The 26,396-nt window shown below is 40.2% G+C and overlaps 2 protein-coding genes across 4 annotated transcripts in view; one reads left to right on the plus strand and one right to left on the minus strand.

Annotated features, from left to right (window-relative positions):
* The window catches only part of veph1 (ventricular zone expressed PH domain-containing 1), a 102,258-nt gene that overhangs the window by 61,861 nt on the left and 14,001 nt on the right, over positions 1–26,396 (minus strand). For all 3 annotated transcript variants that reach the window (XM_088078780.1, XM_088078781.1, XM_088078779.1), the window contains exons 2-4: positions 25,700–26,321; positions 25,314–25,532; positions 18,864–19,038 (exon numbers count right to left, since the gene is read on the minus strand). In XM_088078780.1, coding sequence (XP_087934906.1) covers positions 18,864–19,038; positions 25,314–25,532; positions 25,700–25,837 — 532 coding nt within the window. In that variant the 5' untranslated portion in view covers positions 25,838–26,321. The remainder of the gene's footprint in view (positions 1–18,863; positions 19,039–25,313; positions 25,533–25,699; positions 26,322–26,396) is intronic.
* Positions 5,369–13,071, plus strand: ptx3a (pentraxin 3, long a). The gene is made up of 4 exons (XM_042487368.2): positions 5,369–5,699; positions 8,329–8,488; positions 9,004–9,443; positions 11,082–13,071. The coding sequence occupies exons 1-4, from the start codon at positions 5,558–5,560 to the stop codon at positions 11,738–11,740; spliced, it is 1,401 nt and encodes a 466-aa protein (XP_042343302.2). The 5' UTR covers positions 5,369–5,557; the 3' UTR covers positions 11,741–13,071.

Raw genomic sequence — 26,396 nt, forward strand, 5'->3', positions numbered from 1 at the left:
CACCTACAATATTTTCACCACTTTACCTGCCTTTGGTGTGGAAGCTCTGGAGCAATTTTTGGCTCAAGACTTGGGCTCCAACTATGGATTACTTTTTATTATGAAGTCATATACCAATTATTTTCCAAAGTAATCGATCAATCTTTAAAAAGTAACAAAAGGAGGGAAGAGACATTTATGCTAACATGCTGTTGCTAAGAAGATACAATATTTATACAATACAATGTTACCATGGTAGCACTAAACACAAAGAAGAGCTCAGGCCGGTGGGGATGTCATCAATTTTAGGAACCATGAATGTGTAAAAGTTTGTGGTAATGTAATATTTGAGATTTTTAATTCTGGATGAGAAAGGTGCAGGGACAGACTGACCGACAGACTGACCAATGGACCGACACTGTCATTAAAGCCAATAACCTTACACAAAATATTACACATGTAAGAGGCTGGAAGTAGTGATTTCTTTTGCCATTTTTGCTTGAAAAGCTGCTCCAACAACTACTCAGTTATTTAAATTTTTGCAGAATTTCTTTCCAGCTGATTAATCAATTGCTCATTGCTGATCTATTTTAGACAAAGAATGGAACATCCCATTAATATCCAGCAATGCACATAACCTGCCAAAAGACACTGAAGTCTTATGCAAGGGGGGCTATTGTGCGAGACAAAAATGCAGAGATCAGCACAAATTATATCCAGAGGGATGCTTTTGGATAGCTTTACGACTTTGGCGTGTTTTCTGTAGCTTCCAACACTTATTCCTTGTATGTATGCCCTGAAAGTCGTATATCACACAGCTCAAATAAACTGAGGTGGGTGAAGGTGGGAGAAACTGTCAAAATGTTTCATGCATAAAAAATATTTCATATCTAAATCATAAAGTGAAAACCATAACAGTAGACCAGTTGCACGCAAGTGCATTTCATAGATACACACACGGACAGTCTCTCCTGCAAAGTTTAAACTCTATGACCATCCTCCCCTTTCACCTAGATAACTTAATCCGTACAGACTCTCTGACGGTGTGTGAAAGACAAAATGTCCTGTCCTCTCTGACTGGAACTTCCTCTTCATCCTATATTGTTACTAAAAATACTCATTAGTGATGTTTTCAGGCAATGATGAGCCCCAGAAAGATACATTAATTAGCATGTCTTTCACTAATGCTGAGTCAGCAGTAATAATTGCAGCTGGAGGTGTAGTTAACACATTTGTGTGCTTGGTGTCATATGATATGATATCTCATTTATGTCGTGTCATTTATATACTGTATCTGTCTCTGTGACACTAAAGCCCTTTCCCCAACAGTTAATGTGTAACCAGATATGATACCTTTGTATGTCAGTTCACATGATATCTTATGAAAATGCACATACAACAGTTTGTATGATAGCTAACAAGTTAGCACCCAACACATTAGTGCCCCTACCACTTAGGTTTAGGAAAGGAATCATGGTCAGACATTGCCACATTATGAACTTAACATAAAGTTATGCAGGTTAGGTTTAGAAAAGCAAAGGCACATAAGTCAGGTTTAGGAAAAGAATCATGCAACATACTTAATGTAAATTTACATACATATATAACATAACATCATACCTTAAAGTTCACTTTGTTTCACATAGGACACCACACACACCAGTTCTCTGGGGTGAAGTCCTGTGTTTGCTTGACCAATCCACCAAACCAACCTGCAGCCTTCTGAGGATTTTCACTCTTTATATTACTTCCTTCTTTATTCCTGTTAGCACATTCATCATGTGATAATTATGTAGGTTATATACTATATACTAGTCATAAGTACTGGCTTATGACTACAAAGACTACATATGAATTCTGGTACATTACTTTTGTGAAGAGCACAGACAAACATTATTATCTGAACATAAAATATTTGTCTTAATTTTGACAATAATGGCATTTTCTCAGGTGAATCATGAAAAAAGGTTTAGAGTCCGGCAAGATAGCTATACATCTGATCCTATAAATTGCATTCCCCTGGAAAATGACATTTTATCATAATTTCTTCAGTATAAGGCACATCTATCCAAGAGCACATACTCAACGCACAAGACACAAACACACATAATGTACACTTACACATTGAAGTTATTTCTGTACGCGTCTATAAGAGAAACATGTATGATGTGTTTCCAGTTGGCTTGATTCCAACCTCAGGTCGCAGTCATGAGGCAGAACATGGTAACGTTTACACACATGCACATACAGTAACTACTGTGCATAAACGCACGTGTGCTTGCTGTTTCTTTTTTTTAATCTCAGTCTTTAAGCATATAATATGTGTTTACGTCTACATATGATAAGGCATATACCCTTCTTAACTTTATACCTCCAGGTGGTGGCCAGCAACCACACAGGCCCATAGGCAGAGATGACTCTGCAGACTTTTGGAGCAATTTCTGAGCAAAATCCAAAATGGCAGTAGATGCCATCAAATTGCTGAAAAAAGTTATTGTTACAAAAAAAAATAAAATGTCAAAGGTTTTTTATTCTTCTACGTTGTTCCTTAATCTCTTGGGATCTTGATATGTATTCTGGATGGATTGTTTTTACCGTTTTTATTGATTCTTGTGTTGTAGCAAATAGTATCAACTCAGTTTTCAGTTTGTTTTCAGTTTGAATAGGCACATGACCAAAACACCATGTTTATCACAAACTTAGGACTAGAAAAACTTGACACGGTGCACAAAGCTGCATCTCAGATTAATTTTCAAGTTCAGTTTACAGATGCATACCGTTTCATTGTGGCATATATTGTAGACTTTCTATTTACCTCTGAAGATCCTAGTCACCACTAAAAAAGGACAAAAATGGGTCTATGCGGGACTTTTGGTTTCAACAAGACATAAACAGCACTTTCGTGTGTGAAAGTTCTGTGTTTGTTTGACCCACCCGCGCACCCTGACCTCCTCCACACCGACTTTGCTGTTCTTTTTACCACATCACCTGACTTCCTCCTTTGATCCTGTCATAGTTACGAACAATAAGTTTAAATATGGGTCGTATAAACTGCTTGCGAGCTGTGTTTCAGACTGTCCTAACCCCAAAATGGTCATCATCTGTGATAAAGACAATATACACATGTATATGGCCATTTTTAGGGGGAGGACAGTTTAAAGCACATAACTGCAGCTGCTGAGCAAAACATAAAACACAGCACTTACTGAAGCGGACACACCAAACAGCAGCAATCTTCAAAAGAAAATTGTTCAAAGCACACCTAGTAGACAGGTGCATTGGAAAATAAAATCCTGCAAAATGAGGTGCTAGATTTCACACTTTCTTTTAAAAAAAACGTAAAAGCTTTAATGAACTGGCAACAGGTTCAACCACAATTGTGTTTTATCAAGTGGTAATAGAGAGCGAAATGAAACAGCTTTTGCTTCCTCAGGCAACTTTCTCTCTCTGCACAGCTGTCTGAATGAAAAGGCTGTTCCACAACAGATAACAAGTGAACAAGTGTGGGTTTCAGTTGGTATTTGAAAGAGAGAAAACAGACACAATGAAAGAGAGATCAGGCAGACTGAGAGATGGAGGGAGGGGGAGCAGGATAAGAACGGGAGACGGGGAAAATCCTAAAATCCCATGAGGAAGTCATTATTTCCAACACATGCATACACACAAGAATATATACACCCACAATATAGAAATGCACAAACCGTGTATACACACAAAACGCACACAGTGAGGCCAACAAATAAATAAATAAACATCGCAAAGCAGGAGAACAATAAACCCATTTAGAAACCCCTAATGTCTGGGTTCCATTCAAACTTCCCCTAAAACACCCACACATACACACATGCATACACACACACTGTCTCTGCATGGGGCAAAAATCAGGAAAGCTTTTGCTCGCTCTTTCCTCCCCCTTCCATTTTCCCCTCTCTCTCTTTCTCTCTGTGAGTCGCAGGGGCTGCAGTTATATCTGATTACGACATACAGGCTACCTCCAACGATGCATTACTCACCGCCTCACTCACAGGCTGGAGCGACACTTTTACATTTCTTCACTTGTGAGAGCCGCATGTTTTCACAAGGACGGAAATTTAGATAAATTTTAAAACATTTCCTAATTTTCTCAAAGAATAATCCTCAAGTGTATGACTGTAATTTTGTGTAATAAGAGGGTTTGAAGGGGAACTATGCCCATATGTTATTCCTTTGTCAAAGATAAAGATGGGAAAGAATATGGATCATAGACAAATTGGAGTAAGAGCTTGGGTTTCTAGTTGATATAACAATTAGTTTTTGTGTTGAGGAATTTATTCCAGTTCATTTGCAGTCAGATCTTATTTTTTTATTTGGAGGCTATTGTTTTTTTTGTTTTTTTTTTTTTTTTTTTGATGATGATGATATTATAGTCATTAAAAAAAAGTTGAGATCTGGGGTCCATTTCAAAAAAAGTATTTTTAAAGCATTGCTTGCAAGAGGATGGAGGAAGCGTTGCATGCTAAAAAAAAAAAAGATCATTCAGCCTCTCACATCCTCATGCGTGGGTTAGGGGTATTTACTTTGATCGGTAAAACTTCCCAAATTAACACATAATGTAATGTTCTCATGTAGCCTAGATTATCACAACTTGCATGTTGTAAATTTGGAGACAACACTGTTAAAAAGTCACATGGGGCAAGAATTACAAACAGTCTTGTGATCACAACGATCAGAAACTTAAGGAGGAGAGCTTAAAGTCAAATGATAAAAGAATTATTCAAACTGTAAACACATTTTAAATCACATTTTGCAGGTGTCCTGGTGCAACTTTGACTAGCCACAGTTGTGAACGAACACAAAGTTTTCTTGTGTAGTGAGGGATAACTAATATTTTGGATGCACTCACTTTGGGTTTACCTGAAAAGAAAAGTGGCTCCAATAGTCGGGCTAAAATGATGATCTGATTACAACCTGTTTGATCATATGAATGTTTGTGTTTCTGGATGTCACCGTGTTCCCAGATCTCAACATTTTTGTGTTCACTTGACCCAAGTTGTAATAAACCAAATGTATCCTTTAAGAGTAAGTATGCAGCGTCGCAGGTTATGTTCTGCACATCAAGTTTGTAGATAAGTAGTTAATAAATGAAAAGTTCTCCTAAGCGATGTATAGTAATATGAACGTGTGTGTGTGTGTGAGAGAGAGAGAGAGTGTGTATAGCAAGCAGCCCCTCTCTCTGGTTGAAGTACTCTACACTGCCGGGCTTCCTGCCAAAGGATTGCTCAGCATTTAATGAGAAAGAATGAGGGAGAGAGAGACAGGGAGAGAGAGGGAAAGAGAGAGAGAGAGAGGAGAAGGAGAGGTGGGGAGTCATTATGGGGAGGAGGGACAAATACTGTTTGAGAGAGTGAGGGGTTGAAAAAGAGAGTGGTGGACCTGTAGCACTGTAGAAAGTGAGACACACTGAGAGCCTCACAGCCAATCTGAACACACACATACAGAGACACACAGACCAGCAGGTAGCCCTGAAACTTAGTGGACACACTCAGTCGGCCTCATTCATTCTCACTCTCTAACAAACTCGGTCAGCAGCAGCAGCAGCATGTCCCGGTGGAGGCTCCCCCAGGCCGTGTGTGTACTGTCGGCCTGCGTGTTACTGGTTCTCGCCTATGAGGATGATATTGAGGTCAACTACGCTGACACAAGTTACTACAATGAAATCCCAGATGGAGATACAGCAGAACGTAAGTGTTAAACGGTGTGTGCATGTACTGGATAAAGATTCTCAGATGGACGAGGCTGAAATTTAATTCAATTCTGGAGCGTGAAATTGATTTCCTGTATTTGATTTGCGGATTAATGTATGAGGTTGTGTGAGAGGTGATGATCAGTCTCTGTTAATACTCACTACAGAAGCAACATTGGACATGCTTCTTAGACTAAAAATGATGCCCTAGGAATCAAATAAACTGTACAAGCAGAGCTTTAAAAGTGACAGAAAGTGCCAAAAAGTCAATATGATTTAAGAAGTACAACAATAAAAAATATTAAAATTGGATGATGGAGAGAAGACAAACTGAGAGATGGGGGTTCAGTTATACTATTGCCACTTCACATGTTGTAGAAAAAGAGAAAAAAAAAGCCAGCTGGAGTTGCTTAAAATGCAGCTTATAGAAAGATAAAACAAGCATCACAGCACATAGGGTACACAGTCTGTAGGCAGGGACAGAGTTTGCGTATGAGACAAGCAGCATCAAAGAATATGCTGAGCCAAGAAACTAGAGGGCTTTTTCAGCAGCCGACCGGGACGGACACATATTACAGCATGAATGACTGGCCACCAAATTGCAGAAACACTATAATTTTGAAACTCTTCTCTCAGCTGTTTTGGAAAGCATCCCTGTTTGTGAGAGAAAAGAATGTGTTACATGTGCGTACATGAAAGGGAAAACGTGAGTGTGTGTGCATGTGCAATGCATTTTGTATTTGTTTGTTGTTTTAAACCTGGCAAGAGGTATAATTGCAGCAAGAGCAGTTAACAGGCAGGAAACTTTGCTCTGGGCACGGGCCGCAATGTGATTACACCTGATTGAAGGGGAAAATGAAAGTGGCTTGGACAAATGACTGAGAATAGTAATATACGAGCGCATGAATTAAGACACTAAAGAAAAAATCGCTACTGCCTGCCAAATCAAGAAAAGGTGGAAGCATGAAACAAAATATTTCATAATGGGCTTTCTGGAATGGTAAGAAAAAGTCACGTGTGTTAAAGATAGTTTGTATGCAGGTGTGGGAGAAAGGAAAGGCCTGTAGGAAGACACAGATCATTGCGTTTGACCTGCTCATGCCTCTGAATCTGTGGTTGGAATTTAAATTAATGAGGGCAATGTGAGAGAGGTCACGACACAGTTCATTTTAAAATGAATGACAGGCTAAAACATGTAGCTAAGTAAACCCATATTGATGGCAAAAGGAGGGTACAGGTTTTAATTCTACTTCATTTGTTGAATGTACATTTAAATATACAGTAGATTTATTCCTGCAAGAGCGTCTTAAAGAGTTAAGTCACACAATTACATGTGATTCATCCATGAAAGAACAGCTGATTTTTTGGTAATCTCTCTAAGAAAATTGAGCAGTAATCAATTATAAATAGGGCATAAATTGTAGGATTGATTACATAAGCCTTCAAACTCAGGAGGTCAAAAGTACCAAAAGGCTCAGAGCTAATGTCTAAGGTCATTTTACACTCTACTTACCCCCAGATCCATCAAAATCCACTATAAACCTCTGACAGACCTGCACAGAGTGCATGAACCTTCTGTCCAATTTACTTTGAACCTTGGGGACGGGCAGCCAAAATAAATCCCGCACTCTTGTGATAGTGCCCCTCTAGAATATGTCTGCAGGTTTTAAACAGAGTTTGAGTGGCTCAAATGTTAATCAGAACAACATGTGACACATATTCTTAGTCGCCTGGCTTTGCTTTACGTCTCTCAGTCTACTCTCAGCTGCCCTTTCCTTTCCTTGTCAGCGTAATAAGAAACTTTCCTTTTCCTTCCTTCTTCCTCCTCTTTCAAGCAGGGAGCCAGATGATGTTGACGGAAAAGCAAAGTGGTTTATGAGTCGATTGTCCTGTCTTTCCTCTTATCCCTCCCCTGAAAACCTCACTTCCTGTTTGGTGTACCACTTGAGCTCCTCATTTTACCTCTTCTTCAACTATCAATGTCCACTATCTTTGTGATTAAATAGGGCTAAATTATACAACAGTGGTTTGCCCTTCCAGCAGACTTTTCCCTTTTCCATCTTTCTTCTTACAATGATGGTCCCAAAGTTGCTGTCAAAACTAGAGAAATCATAGCATGTTCAGCTCGGCACATCTGATAAAATTTAAATATATCTCCCGCTAGCTCTCTCTGAAGCAACACCTGCCATAGTATCTGGTAAATAACTCACAATAACTCCACAATGAAGTCACTTCTCCATTGCTGTCATTTTTTAAGAGCACAATATGAACATGATGACAGAGTGCTTGAGGGATTTAAATCCTGGAATTTTTAAGTAGAAATGTTACCTATCCCCATCCACAGGGGGGCATGGGAGAGGGAAGATGAAGAATCATCATGTTTTTAAGGTTTTTTTCAGCATCAAATCAATTCAGTGATAGTTGTCTATACAGTCATGGGTATATTTGACATTAAAATGTTAGGGGAGTGCAGTTGTCTAAGCTGTGTCTGAGGGGGGCCCAGTGTCAGAATACTGCTCTTTGTTAGACGAAATCCTCCTCTACATTCTGCAGAAACCCCAATTACTTAATCGTCTGTTGACAATCCTAACTTTATGTTTTAATCATCCATCCATCTATCTATCCAGCCACACCGAGTCCAGCCCCCTGCAGTTCTCCGGACCTGACCAAATGGGACAAAATATTCTCCATGCTGGAAAACAGTCAGATGAGGGAGAACATGCTGCTTCAGTATGCAGATGACATCATCAAGGTGGAGATGGGGTCACTGCGCGGAGAAATGCTCAGGTTGGTTGAACATCTGAACAGGGCTTTGTGTAGTTACGGTCATAAAAATTACACGACATTGACAGTATTCTGAACGCAACTAGTCAGCTGACACTTTGGAAACGCACGATAGACACAGGTGTAAACTGTGATCTGTATTGACTGTTCGCCTGTAATATGATGACCCAAAGACACATATTAAAACCAAGTGTAAACAGGTTCTACAAGTACTGCTATGCTTGAGCCATGCAGGTACTTAGTATTAGGGCCGTGGCTAATGATTTTTTCATTATTAAATAATGTGTCGATTTTCCTCTTAAACAATCACTCAAATACAAATACATTCACGTTACCATTATAGAGATCTCCAGAACAAATTACGACTTAAAACCAGTTCCTTTAAATATCAATGGTTTCACAAGTGAATTGGGAATAAAGATTGGTTTCAGGCCAAATTCTAGTGCAATATGGCTGGTGAGGACTGAAGCTCTTCAGTTGGAATGGTTTAAATCTTTTACATTTGTCCTTTTGGTCAGGTTTGTAGCCCAGTACGGTGGTTCCTGTGGGGTTGCAGTGGAGACAGCAGGAAGGAGGATGGCCCTGCAGCTGGAGGCTCGCCTCAGAGAAACTCTGGAGCGCCTGAGAGCCAAAGATCAGACTTCTGCCGCTGCTGGGAATTCTGTCGGGAATTCAAATCACCTGGAGGCGATGCTGCAGCAGCTCCTCTCTGCAGCACGAACACAAGCTTCCCGATTCACCAAGCTGGAGAACAGCTGCTTCAGCAGTCCAGGATCTGGGATGGGGTTGAATGCAAAGACAGAATCCCAGCTTTCAGGCAGCGGAGGGGCAGGGCTCCGGGAGCAAGAGGTCACATCACAAGTGGTGGCTTTAGATGGAGTGCTGGTTGCGCTTCAACAGACAAGGGTGGAACTGGGGGAGGTGCTGAGGTCATCGAGGCAAAGATACCTACCCGCAGGTGAGATATCCATTATCCCATCTGCAGTATATTTGTCTGTCTTTACCTGTTGTTTCCTGTTTTCTTTGTATTTGTCTTCAGTTTCACCACCAAAACAACCACTGACACATTCAGGTCAAGCTTCAAGTAAAAGAATGAGACCCCCCTCCCTGTTGGGCCTTGCTTTTGAACATCCAACAACATGTAGCTTGTATTTGTCCCAAATACCTTTTCCACTTATACTGAATGTCTCCAGGCGTGTTGTCATCCTCAAGTAGCAACCTATCCTTTTCCTTCACTTATTAACATCAGTCTGAGTCCATACAGTCATGTCAAACACAGACAAGAGGGTTTAGTGGACAGGTACGGGGTCAGTCGTACAATGCTCACTTACTGCTTCTTATTTCTGCTTGTTTAACATTTATTATATACACATTTTTTGAGTCATCACACAAGAAAAAATACTCTGGGTCAAACTTGCAGCTCAGGCAGAGTGGGTCTTCATCCGTCAATCTAAACTCTGCCAAGAGCTATTTCCACTGACAGATATCTTAAGAGACTTTTAGATGTTTAAAGATAACAATACTGTAGGAGCCAATACAGGCATGAAAAGATAAGGATAATACAGAACTCCTGTTGGGCTGACAGTGAACACAAATTATTCCCAGATTCAAGACACCACAGCATATGGTTTCCATTAACAGTGCTACTACTGGGGTTTACTGTCCATCCTTGAATTAAACTGCTTAAAAACATGTAACTTAGAGATTAAATGAGTAAGTGTGAGTACATAAACTTGGACTGACTTTAGTCCCACAAAGTCAGTGATATGACTTACATTTCCTTGAATTAATGAAATAACACCTGTAAAAACAGGATGTGCTATATTACTCATCCCATGCATGCTCACACACACACATACACACACACTTTTACAGTCCCGAAATATAAATCTGGCCTACATACAGAGCAGAGGGAGGTGTAATCGTTAGCCGGTCGCCACAAAAAACCACACCAAAGCACCCTGGGAAAGCAGAACCAGATGGAAGCCATCATGAATATACACACACACACACACACACACACACACACACACACACACACACACACACACACACACACACACACACACACACACACAGCATGTTCAAAATGTTTTTTTTGCCATTATTTTTTGAGTGGCAGAAACCTGAGACAAACGTAACATCAATAATTGGGATCTAGAGAGAGAAATGGAGATGAAAAATGATAAAGAGAAAACTCAAAGGACAGTGGTGAAAAACACAAAAGAAAAGAAGCCGATTGGGCTGAAAAGCAAGACCTCTCTACATCATGAATTCAGTGTGTGTAGCATTTGTGCACACACACAAAGACACACGTACTCAATACTTCAATACCTCCAACAGAGCTCCTCAACACAACATACATTTACACACATGTGATGGAGAATAAATTGCCCAGAAAAGCCTTGCTCAAAAGGATTCAAATAAATACCTCCATGCAGTTTCTCTGTTTTTTTTTTTTATGCCCCAAAAGTTCGTTTATGGGATAGGAAGAATCTTCCCATGATTTATGACCTTATAAACCATATGCACTGCATATGAAATGACCCTTCTTATTTATTGACATTGAACATTATCGTGTGTTCTTCCTTTTTAGGTTGCGAGATGGCATTGCTCTTCCCTATGCGTTCCCGTCGAATCTACACCTCTGTCATTCCAGGTGTCCCTCTCTCCGTTTCCTCCTTCACTGTCTGCATGTGGGTGAAGCCGACCGCTGTCTCCAACAAAACCGTGCTGTTCTCCTATGGCACCCGCCGCAACCCATATGAGATCCAGCTGCTGCTCGGTCACACCTCTGCGCTCTTCACCATCGGAGGAGAGGCTCACCTGGTGGAGGCACGGGGTGTGGTGAATCCAGGAGGCACATCAGAGTGGATCCACTTGTGCGGGGCTTGGTCATCTGAGCAGGGGCTGGCGTCCCTGTGGGCAGGTGGGAAAAAGGTGGCGTCCACACCCGGAGTGGCAGAGGGACACGTCTTACCCGATGGAGGCTCACTCCAGCTGGGGCAGGAGAGGAACGGCTGCTGCCCTCAGTCTCCAAGCAGCAACATGGCAGGGTTTGAGGAAGGGTTCGATCCTAAGATGGCGTTTGCAGGGAAGATGACTGGAGTGAACATGTGGGACAGGGTGCTGTCAGAGGAGGAGATTTCCCAGCTGGCTTTGCAGGAAGGTCAGGGCTGTGAGAAGAGGGGGAACATGGTGGCTTGGGGAGTAACGGAGATGGTGCCACATGGTGGTGCTCAGTTCATCAACTAATAGATTCGCACTCATCGTGGTGGAAATTCACATCATCACCATTATTGTGAATATCAGCAGTATTGTGAAAAGCTTCCATGCCGAAACTGAAGAGAGCAACTTACAACTGCTTTTATCATCTTTGTTCCCAGTAGTTAAATGTTTTAATTATTACATTATTATCATGACTGTTTTTTCCTTCATCACCATCGTTACTATCATGAACCCGAATGCTGCAATGAACTTTAAATGAGAGAAAGCCAATACTGTGAGAAAATTTATGTTTGTAACATAACCTGTTAAACTGAGGCCATAAAACACACGCACACACGCACACAGAGACAGATGTACATTCAGCATAGAAAACTTGTATTGCAGCCGGAAAAGTGCTGCATTTACCAAAGACTCAATTAGACTGCAAGAACAACAAAGTGTCTATTGTTAAAGTGAACGGGTTCTGAGCCAGTAAACAGAGTAATCAGCCGACAGCCGCAGAGGAGAGGAAAACAAAAGGTCACAGACAATTACATGAGATTATCTTGTAACTGTAGTGATGCAGTTTTGAGAGCAATGATGTATTTTCTCTCTTTCGAACTAGATTTCTGCAGAAATGGCAAGTGCAGTTAAACAATTATCAATGCAAACAGCTTTTAAACAATAACATTATAAAATACTTTTTACACTACTACATTTGCTGTATTACAGGTACAATTATTAGAAGTTGGAGATTGACTGTTATCTATTCCAATTGCAATTAATAGCAAAGATAACATACTAACATGTTTGTAATGTGTTGTAATGGAGAGCACAACTTCTGATGTACAAAATATCTGTGTGACTTAAAACTGCTGTACTTGCTTTCATCTCAAGCATGGACAACCAGCAACTCAAGAGCTTCAAAACTTAACAGTTTTAGCAATATGTTATTTCATTTGCATATTTTTCCTGAATTTGTGAAAGCTTTTCAAGCATTTTAAGAACTTGCATTTTCAAATAGTACTCATCAAAATGTTTACATTCATATGAGTTTCATAATTTGAGTTATGCTTTGTTAGTTTTTTTGTTGTCATTTAATTTTAGGGTAATATATGTGTCTTCTTTTTTGATACGTAAAGCTGTTATATTTGCAGTGTGAGATTTACATTTTTTTTCTTTGATAAAAGAAACTGAGGACAATGTTTACACAATCTAATCTTCTCTGAACTAAGTTGCCTTGTATTATACTGTAAATTGCTTTTGTTGCTCTTTTGAAAAGGTGAAACTGAATGTATATTGTACATAAATCTATTTTGCATAACATGACTGGATGAATGGTGAGTGAGGTATGAATAAACATTTCAAGTCTTAGTATATTCCCTGCATGTCAGTGTTATTTTTTATGTCATTTCGAAATCTTATAAAGACCATATTGGACAATGAAGTCTGCATATGGCTTACAGGTTCACTCTAACAGATTACATTGGAGGAGCTACCATAAGGCACTTCAATGTTAGTTGAAGAAAGAGTCATACTGCAAAAATATAACTGCACCTATATATTGCTAAAATGTTCGACACTGACAATGCATCTGCCATTGTATCTAAAATATATGGAGGTTAACATTTAAATGAATCCTTCCACTTATAAAGCTCACAGCAAGAATACAATGAGTTTAATTAATGACACATACAATAACATTATCTGTTCATTTAAAGCTTGCAAAGCTAAGGATTTTTATCCGTAAAGCATCTTCTAACAAAAGAGTAAAGTCAAAATGCATTACATGAGGTATAGAAATGCATTCGATCAACACAATCAGCTCTTGATCGGATGCTGGGTGGCCCACCAACCATTTTTTAAACCTTACAAGAGTTTCAATTTTCTGATGATAAGTGCTGTCTGCAGGCTCATCCAAACCTTTTATGTTGTCATGTTCCTCTTTTAGATGCAGTTTATGGATTCATTACCTTCTGCCCTCCATCTGAAATTTACAGGTCATAATAGACACCATAATTGCAAAGCTATTGATTCACTCATACTTTGAAAGTAATTACAGTGCAAGAGTGCATAAAAAGCACAAAATTGGGCTTTTCTTTAAAAAAAAAAAAAAAAGAACTAAGGCGGGATCCCCTAAATTGCCAAACAGAGGTGCTGCTGCGACTGGCTCACGACCTCTGGGGAAGTGTTCTCTGAAAGTGGTCCCCAAGCAAAGCAAGTTGAGTATCGCTGATGTAGAGGGAAATATAATAGCTTTTCTCCATGAGATTCCCCCTGTCACATTACCACCTAGTATTGAGAAAGAATTCTTTGTTGTATTTTGTGCTTTTGTATTTTTATGTGTGTGGGGGGTATAAGTTCAGTATATTAGTATATAGTATCTGTAACAGGAGAAATCCATACTCTCAAAAGCACTTGTGCAATGTTTGAATCCCACAGATATACAGAACATACACTATAAATTCAAAACATATGCCCAAGTGATCCTGTCATAAAACATATTATCTCCTTCAATTTAAAATAATCTGAAAAAAAACACTGAAAATCCATCTGCAACTGCAGACAAATAAAATGTTTTTGTGCTGCTCACATATGCTTACAGTTTACTGTGGCACATCTCTGTTACGTGCCCATTAGTGAGATGAAACAGCTACAACTTCTGCACAGTCTCCAACTGTTTCTGTAACTGTGACCTGTTACGCAATGGAAACATCGCCTGAGACGCCGACTACCATCCAGCATAGACTTTCCTCACTCCACCTTCCTTTAACCTTACAAGCCAGAGTACAGTAAGTACACATGTTTCACAGCAGGGGAGCGAGAAAAGACATAAAACTTTGACAGATGACACATTCCAAGCTTTAGTGTTACCTTAAGATCAGGTTTTACTTGAAGAAGGAAGGAACTCTTTTTCTCTAAACTCCTGATGGGGCCAAAGCAATGCCATATGTTTCTATATGTATGTGTGTCTGTGTCTGTGTCTGTGTGTGTGTGTGTGTGTGTGTGTGTGTGTTTGTGAAGCATCTGATAATGAGTGAGTCCTGTTGTAGTTTAGTGTAGCAGGCTATAAAACCTGTATCCTGCCGCTGGCTTCCTGTAACTAGTAAACACGCGTCACATCCCCATAAAACTTGCTATACACTGAACTGACAGATATATGACAACAATGTAAAAAATATATCCAACACACAGCCTCGTAAAGAACCCAAAGAAACTGATAAAACTGGTGAAAATCTGCATGTGGTGAACTCAGGCTTCGATAACGACCTTACAGTATAAACACACGCACATGCACAGGCTATCCATCCTGCTAGCTCGTGTAACCAACTCATCACATCCCCATCATCAACATCATCGAACCCCATTACATCAGCTCACTTCCTGAACAGAGGGGCTGCTGGGAAAAAAGACAGGTCATCTGTTATTGCTTCTACAAACTACGTGTGTGTGTGTGTGTGTGCGTGTGTGCACAGCTTGGCATGTGTTTGTATTCTTGTGTTTATGTTGTGTTGTGTTTATGTTGGGGTTTCAGAGGGGAGGAGAGAAGTAGAGGCTTGTTAAAGAGGCAACGTGAGGTAGAAATGTTCAGGATATAGTGGATGTGTCTCAGCAGCGGGTTGCAGTAGGGGGTAAAAATTTGAAACTGCCTCGGCTGCATTAAAAACTGCCCGAGGAAACATAAATCTGAACTCACTTTAATAAAGCCCCCGAGCAAGCCTCGTTCACTTTCATCCTCTCTCCATTCGTGTGTGTGTGTGTGTGTGTGTGTGTGTGTGTGTGTGTGTGTGTGTGTGTGTGTGCGTGTGTAGAGGGGGGGGTTATATTCCAGCCCTATTAAGACCCACCATCAGTTCATGACCTGTTCAGCTGGATCACAGCCACTGGAAGCTCAAGTGTGTATTTGCATTTAACTTTCTATCTCTCCCATCTTTTCCTCCTCTTTAACCCCTTGCGTCTGTTCTTTTTTTAAAATTTCTGTTTCTCTCTAAGTTCACAAACAAGGTCAGGCTCCCCTGAGCTGCTGCCAATCAGGAATTTGATATGTGTTTAAAGGCATGAGACGATATGAGAATTTGTCACTGTTATCCTGACCAAAAAAAATTGCTATTCACGACACTATCCCAATAATCAGGAAAATATGCTAAAAACTCTTAAAATCTCACCTAAACATACTGGAATCTCTTTACTTTACATTTTGTCAAAGGTGCTGTATGCAGTGCTGAAAAATAATAGCTAACTGTGGGGTCTCATTCTCAGGTCATCAGATACCGGCGCTTTGGGTTTGTTATGGGGCCAAACCACCAACCCAAAGTGCTGGTATTTGACAACCTGAGAATGAGACTCAACAATAAACTATCTTTCCCTAGAGTTACATGCAGCATCTTTAAGAAACAAATATTTCTACACATCTTTTTTTAAGTAGATATTCTTTTTAGTGGAAAACAAACAATCTTAAAAAGCCAGGCTTTTCAACTGTCTGAAATGGCATCATATATTTCAATATGAAATATTCCAAAGAGATCATTTGCATGAGGTTGGTGCATGCAGTCACTTTTACTGTTGGTTGTCCAGCAGCTTCTGTGGGTGCTGCTGGACATAATATTCATGATTACTCCAAATAATGGAAATTCACCACCATCAACTTATTGTGAGTATTTTTTATCGCAACCTACGATAAATAATATTAGTAAATCATAAATCGTCCCATTCCTAAAATGTATGTGGACTAATCACCGTGGCACTGCTTTATTTGTGTCTCTTTTTTATCCAAAGAAGTGAGTTTGGCATAACGCACATCAGACTACAGCAAAACTATATCAAACATCTGTTCACAAACTGACACAACTTGTGCTTTGTGATCCAAGTCTCATTTATACAGCTGTTCACACACTGTACCATAAAGAAAAAGTTGCCTTATCAGTCTCAAATAGCTCCTCAAATCAGAAAAAAACACCTGATTTCTGTTTTCCCATTAGCAGAGACCACTTGTTATTTCTACTTCCACCCACAGTTTTATGAACCAAAGGTGTAAAGTGTCCTCTAAGTATCTGACGCTCTGAGCCCAAACGCTGGCTAAAATTCACTTGTAAAACAAGCCAAACAACAGAGTGCTAAGCTGTTTCATGTGCTGATCTGCTGGCAGAAAATATGCTCGGTGGAGGCATCACTGTGGTGGGTGCTTAGCACCACATGATAGCATCTGTGTGTGTGTGTGTGTGTGTGTGTGTGTGTGTGTGTGTGTGTGTGTGTGTGTGTGTGTGTGTGTGTGTGTGTGTGTGTGTCTGAAATAATCCATATGACTCATATGAGAATAACACACCTGCACATGTAAATGCACACAGAGCCACACAAAATCATGTTCACATAAAGTGAACTGAATTATTTATAGAGTTAACTGTTTTCTATTAACTGAACCTCTGCATGGCAGCCCCTTGTATAAAGTGGAGTCTGTATGTGTGTGTACGCAGGCCTGAGGGGTAAACAGATCTCCATCAGGTACTGCTAACTGCAACTCTTTAGACACCTTTACCACACTAATGAGCCTGAAAAGCATCTGTTGTTTTGAAAAAAAGAGGTTAAAAGGGCAGGAAAAAGCTCTCAGGGAGTAACAGCTTTCTTTAACCACCAGACCAGAGGTCAGCCGGCTCCCCTCTCAGACCTTAAAGACGTATTTCACTGCTGGAAAGGTGGTCTTTACATAAAACATTTGCTTTGGCTCAAAATATAGAAAAACTACAACTACCAGAATGCACTGCGCCAATAAAAACTCCTGCTTGAGGGTGAAGTAATGCGAGCTTTGCTGTTTTTCCACAAGGAGCAATATGGCAGCCGGCTGGTAACAAATAGTCTCAAATTACAGTTAAACTGTAAGCTAAAATATTGCTGAAAACGTTTAAGGTGAGAAATAGACATGCAGTGACTGAATTTTGGTCCATATTTGATCAGAGATCTGGGATGCGGGTAAAATAGAGGGAAGTTTACCACAGTTGATTTACACATACTACCTGCAGTGTTATGATAAAAAGCTTGATGAAAATCACAAATGTGCCCCTTTAAGTGCTATAAGGGGAAGCTGAAGAAAAGAGAGAGAGGACGATTCCACCTTACACTCCTGAAGGATTTTCAGAGCACATTAGTTCTGCTTTTAGAGGATACATGCACTTCCTCACACACTGTAGCTAGAGTCATATTATTTGGTCATTGGGAAAACACATTAGTTTTTCCTCAGCTGCTTGGAATTTAATTCCGTGTGGGGCTGAATACACAAATGATCTGTTAGCTGTGTGTATTGCAAAAAAAACATGAGATAAGCAGAAATGTTGCATCAGCTCATAAATAAAATAATGCATGTGGAGAAAATGGAACAAAAATATTTACAGTAGTGTGACAAATAAATACAAGAAATTAACCTGTTTTTTATGTTTTGATCAAAAAGAAAAGTATGGAAAATAGAAGCAAAAAAATTAGGGAAAAAACAAGAGAAGCAGTTGTCCTTTCCTCCCCACAACAACTACTTCTTACGTATAAATTTCCATGCGGCATCAAAGGGCCATCAGGGAGAAGATGATTTGTAACAGCTGTTATTTACCATCATTCTTGTCCTCAATGAGCTGGCAATCATTATAAAAGCATTCAGCTCATGACAGGGTAGACTGCGGTTTGCTACTATGACTGGAGGTTATAACAGCAATTCATTTTTCCACTCTAGTAAACCAGCTGATCTCGTTGTTGTAGGTCTGCTCACAGCCCTCACAGTAAGAGCATACAAGGACTTCTACAGGCCAAACCCACATGTTAACCAAAAACTAAATAAATATGATTACACCTATGACGGCATTGTTAGAAAATCTTTATAGTGTTCATTCTTGTGCACAGGTTTCCTGCAATGCTCAATCTGTCACTCTCTCTCTCTCTGCAAAAGGCACGCGCCCACACACATTTCCCTAAGTGTGTTAGAAGATCTGTATCTATCTGGGGCAGCAAAAATTGAAAGAGGAGAGGAACTGTATTTCATAGCATTGGATCTGAAAGTATAAAAATTTTATGGCAGCATGATGATATATATGTATATTAATATATGTTCATGCAGATGCATCTGTGTGCATGTTTGTTAATGTGTGCATGGAGCATCCTTTTTCTTGTCAGAACATGTGCACGTGTTTCCTACCTCCCAGCACACTGAGTGTTATGGCCTCCGTGTGTTCAGCCAGCAGATCAGCCTTAGCGATAGCAGCCAGGGAGAGATAACTGGACATGTTCCTGCTTAGCTCCCTGTTTCCTCTCTGCAGGAACCGCACTGCTACTGGGACGGCCAGCACCATGACCGAGGGACAGCTGTAATTCTGAGGGGACAAAACAGGACAGCAGGTTGATAAAACAGCAACTGTCCTACAATCAGGGAAATGAGGAAATCATAGGCGGTCTTGTTTCAGATTTTCATAAACCTTTTAATATAAACATTTACTACTTTTTATTTTTCTCTTTGCTAGAGACTCAGCTCTCTCTAGTAGGGTATTGCATAGTGACAATAGAGAAAAAAAAGCACTGTCCTGAAAGTGTTGGCCTTTATTTCTTATTTTTCATAATGGCCCAGATGCACAGGTACCTGATCTTTGGAAGCACTGAAAGTATGATTTCACAGTCACAATGATCATTTGTATATCACTTACTTACCCTGTGTTAAGTTGAATTAGAAAAGTTTTATTTTTGTTGTTTTTTTTGCATGTCTCCATGGTAAACTCACATGGAGGAAATTCTTGTGTAAAGTAAAAGAGAAGTACTTTCCAAACACATGCATTTTTCCTAAAACCCCAGGATTTAAACCACTTTCACACATGGGAGGATAATTGAACAGGCCTACTAGGCACAGACCCTGGGGCCCAAAGCATCATCTGCAAAATTGGCACTCAAATTAACATGTACTAACCAGGAAGAGACTAAAAATCACTGCAAAACAATTGCAAAGAGACAAAAAAATAACTACAAATACAGGCAAAACAAACCCAAAGAGACATAAAAGGACTACAACGATACACAACAACCAAAAGACAAAATAAAGACAGAAAATGACTACAATGAGACACAAAATGACCACAAATAGATACAAAACGACCTAAAAATATACAAAATGACCACAAAAGGACACAAAAGGACTACAAAGAGACAAAAACGACCAGGAATAGACACAGAATGACTACAAAGAAACGAACATGACCAAAAAAAAGACACAAAATGACCACAAAGAGGCACAAAATGACTACAAAGGGATAAAAATAACCAAAAAGGACGCAAAATCACCACAAAAGGAGTACAAAGAGATAGAAAAGAAAACAAATGACCAAAAAACGGACACAAAATGACTACAAAGAGACAAAAAGGTTAAAAAAAAGACACAAAATGACCACAAAAGGACAACAAAGAGACAAAATGGACCAAAAAAAAGTGCCTTGACAAAGTCGGTGTGTACATGTGCATATCTGTGCACAGGGTCCCATTGTCACATAATCTGCCCATGCTTCCACATAAAGTGCACATGCATGACACTGTTTATGCCCAAGTGTTTGAAATAGTAATGTGTTAGCTAAAATGTATATGTTTGGGAAGTGCTGAGCATATGCCTGCATGGATAAATGAGACTTAGATTGTATTGTATGAGTTGTGGTTGTGTTTTTTGTGTTGTGTGTTGTTTTGATGTGGTTTTCCTATTGGTTAATATGTTTCCCCTTTTACTTTAATTCATTTGTGAGAAACACAAATTTTTCTTCCCAAATTCACTGTAACACAAGGTGAGTAACTGCTTAGCAAATGGTAATTTGGGTGGGGAAGTATTCCTTTAACAGTCAATACACCAGAGAGTGAACTGAAAATTATCCTCACATCTGTGAGCCATGCACCAAATACATTTTTGGTCGCCTCAGGCAAAAAGCAGCTACTTTCCTCAAGCAGTACAATGAGTGCCAGAAAGTTTAAAACAGACTTTAAGACCAATTTAAATTGCTCAAATTAACCATGGGACTCAAGTATAGAGGGGAGGGAGGTGTGCTGGCTTGGAAGACGCAGACACAGGCAGCAGTTTGTCCCTGTGAACGTTCACAGAAGAAAGAATGAGGAAAAGGGATTTGAAAGGCACTAGCACCCTCAACAGGACAGAATGATGGCCATGTCTGTTTGAACATGCATAGGTGCTTGCGTGTGTGACAAAGACAGAAAGATGGAGGAAAAGTGATCGCCAAGTGAGATTACTGATCCAGCCTCCCCACCCCCAGGCTACTGTCTTTCTAGAGAAATTACAGGAAAGAGAGTCCCTCTGCTGACAAGCCTTTGAGCTGTGCAGGTCTGGTGTTGGAAAAGAGGGGCACGATTTACATTTCTAAGACCGTCAGCAGTGATTACATAAATAATATTTACCCTTTTGGATATGTTTTATGATGTTTCATTAATCTGCTATGTCCACTTCACCCCCTGGAAATCATAATTTATCCTCATGGAGAAACTTCCAAACTTTCCGCATCCAGTTTTACCCCAGAATAATCAGAATGCCTTTCAAACTGACTGTCTTTGTTGATTTTTTTAGACAGTTTAAAACTTGCCCAGTCTGTCTCTCTGTACCTGTCACACCTCTTTCCTGCCACTAGATGGCAGCGAAGACGATGTATCCATAAGAACGTTATTATGCCACCAATCAGCAAGATCCATCAAACAATCTATCCACAATCATTTGGCAGCTTTTAATTGTAATTAAAATATAAAGTACATTTCAGCTGCCCTTGCAGGTTCCTTGTCTATGGATGTACTAATACTAATTAGGGAGAGTCCCTTTAATTACAGGTACAGCACAGAAAAAGCAGCATATACATTAAAAAAGAGAAAAAAATCAAGATGCCATTAGAAGCCAGATATCTGTGGGGCACATACATGTGTGCGTGTGTTGTACACAGGCATTGAGCTAATGAAAACCTTTCTTCCTGCAGTCAGTTGCTTACTTTTTGCTCCTCTCTGTGGGAGTTTTAGTGGAAGGGTAAGAGGAGTGTTTGTGCATCTGTAAATTCAAAATGACAGGAAGACAAAGAAAGCAGAAGAGATCAGAGGAGGGAGAAAGACATTCGGAGGGTATGAGAAGGTAAGACAGAACAAGTAGGACAGGGAGAATACTGTAGGTAGAATAAAATCAAGAGGAAAACAGATTGAGAGATGAGACAGAGAGAGATAGTGCGAAGAGAAGGAAGTGCCCTCCTGATAACTGTTGAAGTTAAGACATCAGAGCTGGGAGCTGCTGTCAGAAATTTTAGTCTCACCTCTGTGTGTGTGTGTGTGTGTGTGTGTGTGTGTGTGTGTGTGTGTGTGTGTGTGTGGGGGTGTGTGTGTGCCTTTCTTCAAGAATCAGTCTCATTACGATGGTATTAAGTGCATTCCCCAAGGAAATAGAGACAGACAGAGACAGAGAGAGACAGAGAGAGAGAGAGAAAGAGGGAGAGAGTGAGTCCCTCTGCTTTTCAGCATTTCAGCTGCAGAGGTCTGATGGGAAAGTAAGCAAGTTTTAGATTTACATTTTGAAGACCTTCTGCAGTGATTACATAAAGTGCTCATAAGGCAAAAACCCACCTTTGGACATGCTGCATGATGAATATTATGATTTACACTCGTGTACCTACTTTCCCTCAGCCTTCCTCATTTACTTTTAGTTCAGAGCAGAGTCCTGCATCACGTCGGGCACCCGCCGGGTAACCCACAAAAAAAGCTGTCTAATGGGTAAAAGTATATTTTAATAAATTCACATGTATGGATGGATAAAAATGAACTAAATGCGGACGGGCATTAGGTCTGGAAAAAAAAAAAGTTGTGATGGGTTGTGTTTTCTGGAGATATCAGAACTGAAAATGATTGTGAGGTATTTTAACATCTAAATAAAATTAATAAAAGCCAAAAAACAGCCAGGATGTTTTAATATCTGTTTAAGAATATCACACCTTCACTTTCACGTATCAAGTATTGCAAGTAAAAAGGACTTTTCCTCAGCTGGATTTGTGATTCAAGAACAGAGAAACAAAGACGGTGGACAATATTCTTTTTTCTGCACAGCAGAATCATCAGTGATTAGCAACTCAGTTGGTTATTCATTTTGCAAAATAGGCTACAGTTAATTATGAATGTACTGACCTTCCAGTTGCACAGTAAAGTTAGTAAAAACAAAGCACTTAAAAGTGAGTGACTGTGTATGTTTAATCATGGGTTGCAGCATGAAACTAATATGAATGGGTCGGGCCAAATTTGCAGGTAATGGGTTGATTTAGAGATTTGCAAACCTGGACTCATGTAAGACTCTGCTTCAGAATACCCAGAAGGCCTTTAACCTGTTTTTTTTTTGCTGTTTTACAGTAGATATTTTAGGCACCTTTAGTAAAGCTTTGGTTTAAACCAGTGATTCCCAAACTGGGAAAAATGTTTTGCAGCATCTCATTTGATGTTGGATAGTTTTATCTTGTCAAGCCTCCAATAGATATATTCATTGATATATTTAATCTGCGACAAGAGGTGGAACAACCAGTAACATAGGAGAGTGATACTCTAGCTGTTTTCATGATGTTGCTGATGTCAATTGTCTAGTCCACACTTTCAATGCGCATTGTTTTGTCATTCTAGATGAAGTTGCTCCTCTAAAATCCCATACTGTCCCGTACTGTGCAAATTCATTCCCCTTGGTTAAACGATGATAAGGTCTTCTTGTTTTGCAAATCTAATTTCCTCCAGTAGGCAAAATCCCAAAGTCCTTTTTGACACCATAAATAATATTGTCGGTCGCCTACCGCCTGCTGTGCCTGTATTCCCTGGTATGGACTGCAGTCATTTTTTATCGTTTTTTGTGGACAAGGTTGCCAGTGTTCGGTCAAGCATAACCTCTTCCAACCCCCCTCTTCCTGTCTGTCCTAACCAGGAGTCGATTCTGGGATGTTTCTCACCCATCTCCCTGCAAGAATTAACTGAGCTAGTGAGCAGCATGAAAATCTCCTCCAGCCCTTTAAACATCTCACAGACCCGTTTGCTGAAAGATGTAATCTGTTCCACTGGCCCCTGTCTTCTCACCATCATTAATAGCTTGCTGGCTACTGGTTGCGTCCCCTCCTATTTTAAACAGCCTCTTCTAAAAAAGCCCAACTTGGACCCCTCTCTACCTAGCAACTACGGGCCTATTTCCAAGCTGCCTTTTATTGCAAAGATTATAGAAAAAGTTGTTGCTAACCAGCTCACTGTTGCCTTGAATCACCACAACATCTTAGACAAATTCCAATCTGGTTTCCGTCAGAGACATTCTACAGAAACAGCTCTCCTTAGAGTTTTAAACGATCTTATGATGTCCTCTGATGCTGGTAAGTGCTCTATCCTGGTGTTGCTTGATCTCAGTGCGGCCTTTGATACGGTGGATCACTGCATCTTGATAGATAGACTTAAACAGTGGGTGGGCATCTCAGGGAGCGCCCTTGACTGGTTTGCCTCATAAACTGGTTTAACACTCACAAGGACCATGTTCCTGCATTATGAATACTTTTTTTTGTATAAAACAATTTCAAGGCAGGACTTTTATTTGTAATAAAATCTACATGGTGCAACATTGCTATTTTTCCTTAAGTAAAAGATCTACTTCCTCCTCACACACCCCTGCACTACCATGGCAGCCAGTGTAACCCATTATGGCTGTCTCATAAGTCGCTTTTACCCAGAGATCGCACTATAGGGCCGCAACAAAGTCCCCCCCTTTATAAGGCCCTGTATTTTTACAAAGAACCAAATGATGACCACTCTGTTCCACCTTTTTGCAGTCGGACCTAATATACAGAACAGCATGACGTCATAATGGCGTGATATTCCGGCCTTGAACAGGCAATGTAAGCGCAGCTACTGTCTCTTTCTTTGGCTGATTCTGCCTCTGGTTAGTTGCTTTCTGTTTTTAGGATCACCATTGTCAGACAGACGTTTGTAGACAAAGTTAAACAATGTGCCTTTGTATATGCATTTCATATTTTTAGTTGCATGTGTATCCGATTAGCAAGCTAGCTACACTGCCTGCAACCCTGCTCTGCAACATGTGTCTTGATAAATATCAACTTTTTAGAAATTTCAGCAATTTTTAGTTGGTATATTCTCCTGTCCAGAGGTGGGAATGAGCTGCACACCAGCATATAGGTACCACTGCAGCTCTGGTCACAAGCAACAAATAGGTTGTAAACTCTAACAACTTTTTGTGTATTTTTCTATCAGCTGTTCTGGGTCAAATCTTTTTTTTCTTTTTTTTTTTTAAATAAAAAACCAAAACCCTGCATGGCAAATTTGTTATAAGCTCTCACATTTTCTAGAATGCTATTGTGTAAAATAACCCAATTATTGCATATTGAATTTGCTGTGGTATTGTGCCACACTTTCTACACCACATGAGCATGCTTAATTTCTCAAGTGTCGACAGGTATGTGTAAAGGTATGTACTGTATGTGCAGTATGTGCCTCAGGCAAAACAAATAGAGACATACTTTGAATACAACACCACAAAACAATGTCTAGTGTGTGTGCCAGTGTGTGTGTGTGTGTGTGTGTGTGTGTGTGTGTGTGTGTGTGTGTGTTTGTGTACCTGCAGGATACAGCTGGTGATGTCAGAGGCTATCTTGGCATGCGGCGTGTCCTCTGTGTTTTCACCTTGAGGGGTGAGGTTATGCTCAAGACACGACTCCCACAGCCCCACCAGTGCCGTGCTGTGTCGCTCGATGGAGCCCGTCTCCCTAATGGCTGTGGTGATGCGTGTTATGCAAATCTCCACCACCGCCTGGTCATTGTCATTGGTCAAATAGTCCTGTCAGCCAGCAGACAGTGAGAACATACAAAATTAAGGACGCAGTAATTAATGAAGGACAAAAAGATGAATTATGGATAAGAGCATGAATAATTAATTCAACCGACATACGCTTTGTAATATTTCAGAAAACTTGCTCTCTATGTGTGTTGTTTCTGTGTACTGACCGGTGAGCAGGAGATGGCCTTGATCTGGTCCAGAGCCTGAGACAGACAGGATTCGATCTCTGTGTCCTCCAAAGAAAACAGATCCCCCGCTCTGGACAGGTCCCTCTGCCCCAGCACCTGGCTGAACAGCTGGTGCATCCTGGTCCTGTTTTAGGACTCCTGTCAGACCAGTTGGGGACTGATGCAGCCCAATTTAAGAACCCTTAATTGAGAATGAATATATCCTTGACATAATGATCAAGGAAAGCAAACTTTTATATAAAGTCCTAGTTTTAAGCGACCATTTAGAGAGTGCACAAAGTCCTCTGCATTGTGATCCCAAAACAGTAGGCGATATAACTCAAAATTACTTGTTTTGAAGCTCTCTTTTAGGCATCCTGGATCCTGTGAATGCACTCTAATTGATAAAATAACTACAGAAAGTAATAGAGAATATGACTGCTATTTCCAGAGTGATTCATTGCTTGAATTCTTGTTTGAATCCTTTTCAGTACAGTCCAGGATCAGGTAGGTTGGACAACGGTGGACGAGTTTGGCCCAATGTTTTTCTGGGTCTGCCTCAGGCCCGTTACCATGGAGACAAGGCATATTCTGGAGACAGCAGTCTGTCTACAGCCGAGTCCTGAAGGAGAGAGGGGGGAGAGGAGAGGAAGAGGAGGATTAAATTAGCTAAAGAGAGCTAAATGCTGAGATATTC

This window comes from Plectropomus leopardus, chromosome 6, assembly GCF_026936395.1.
Source record: "Plectropomus leopardus strain MGB_pleo_1.0 chromosome 6, ASM2693639v1, whole genome shotgun sequence".
Taxonomy (NCBI): Eukaryota; Metazoa; Chordata; class Actinopteri; order Perciformes; family Serranidae; genus Plectropomus; species Plectropomus leopardus.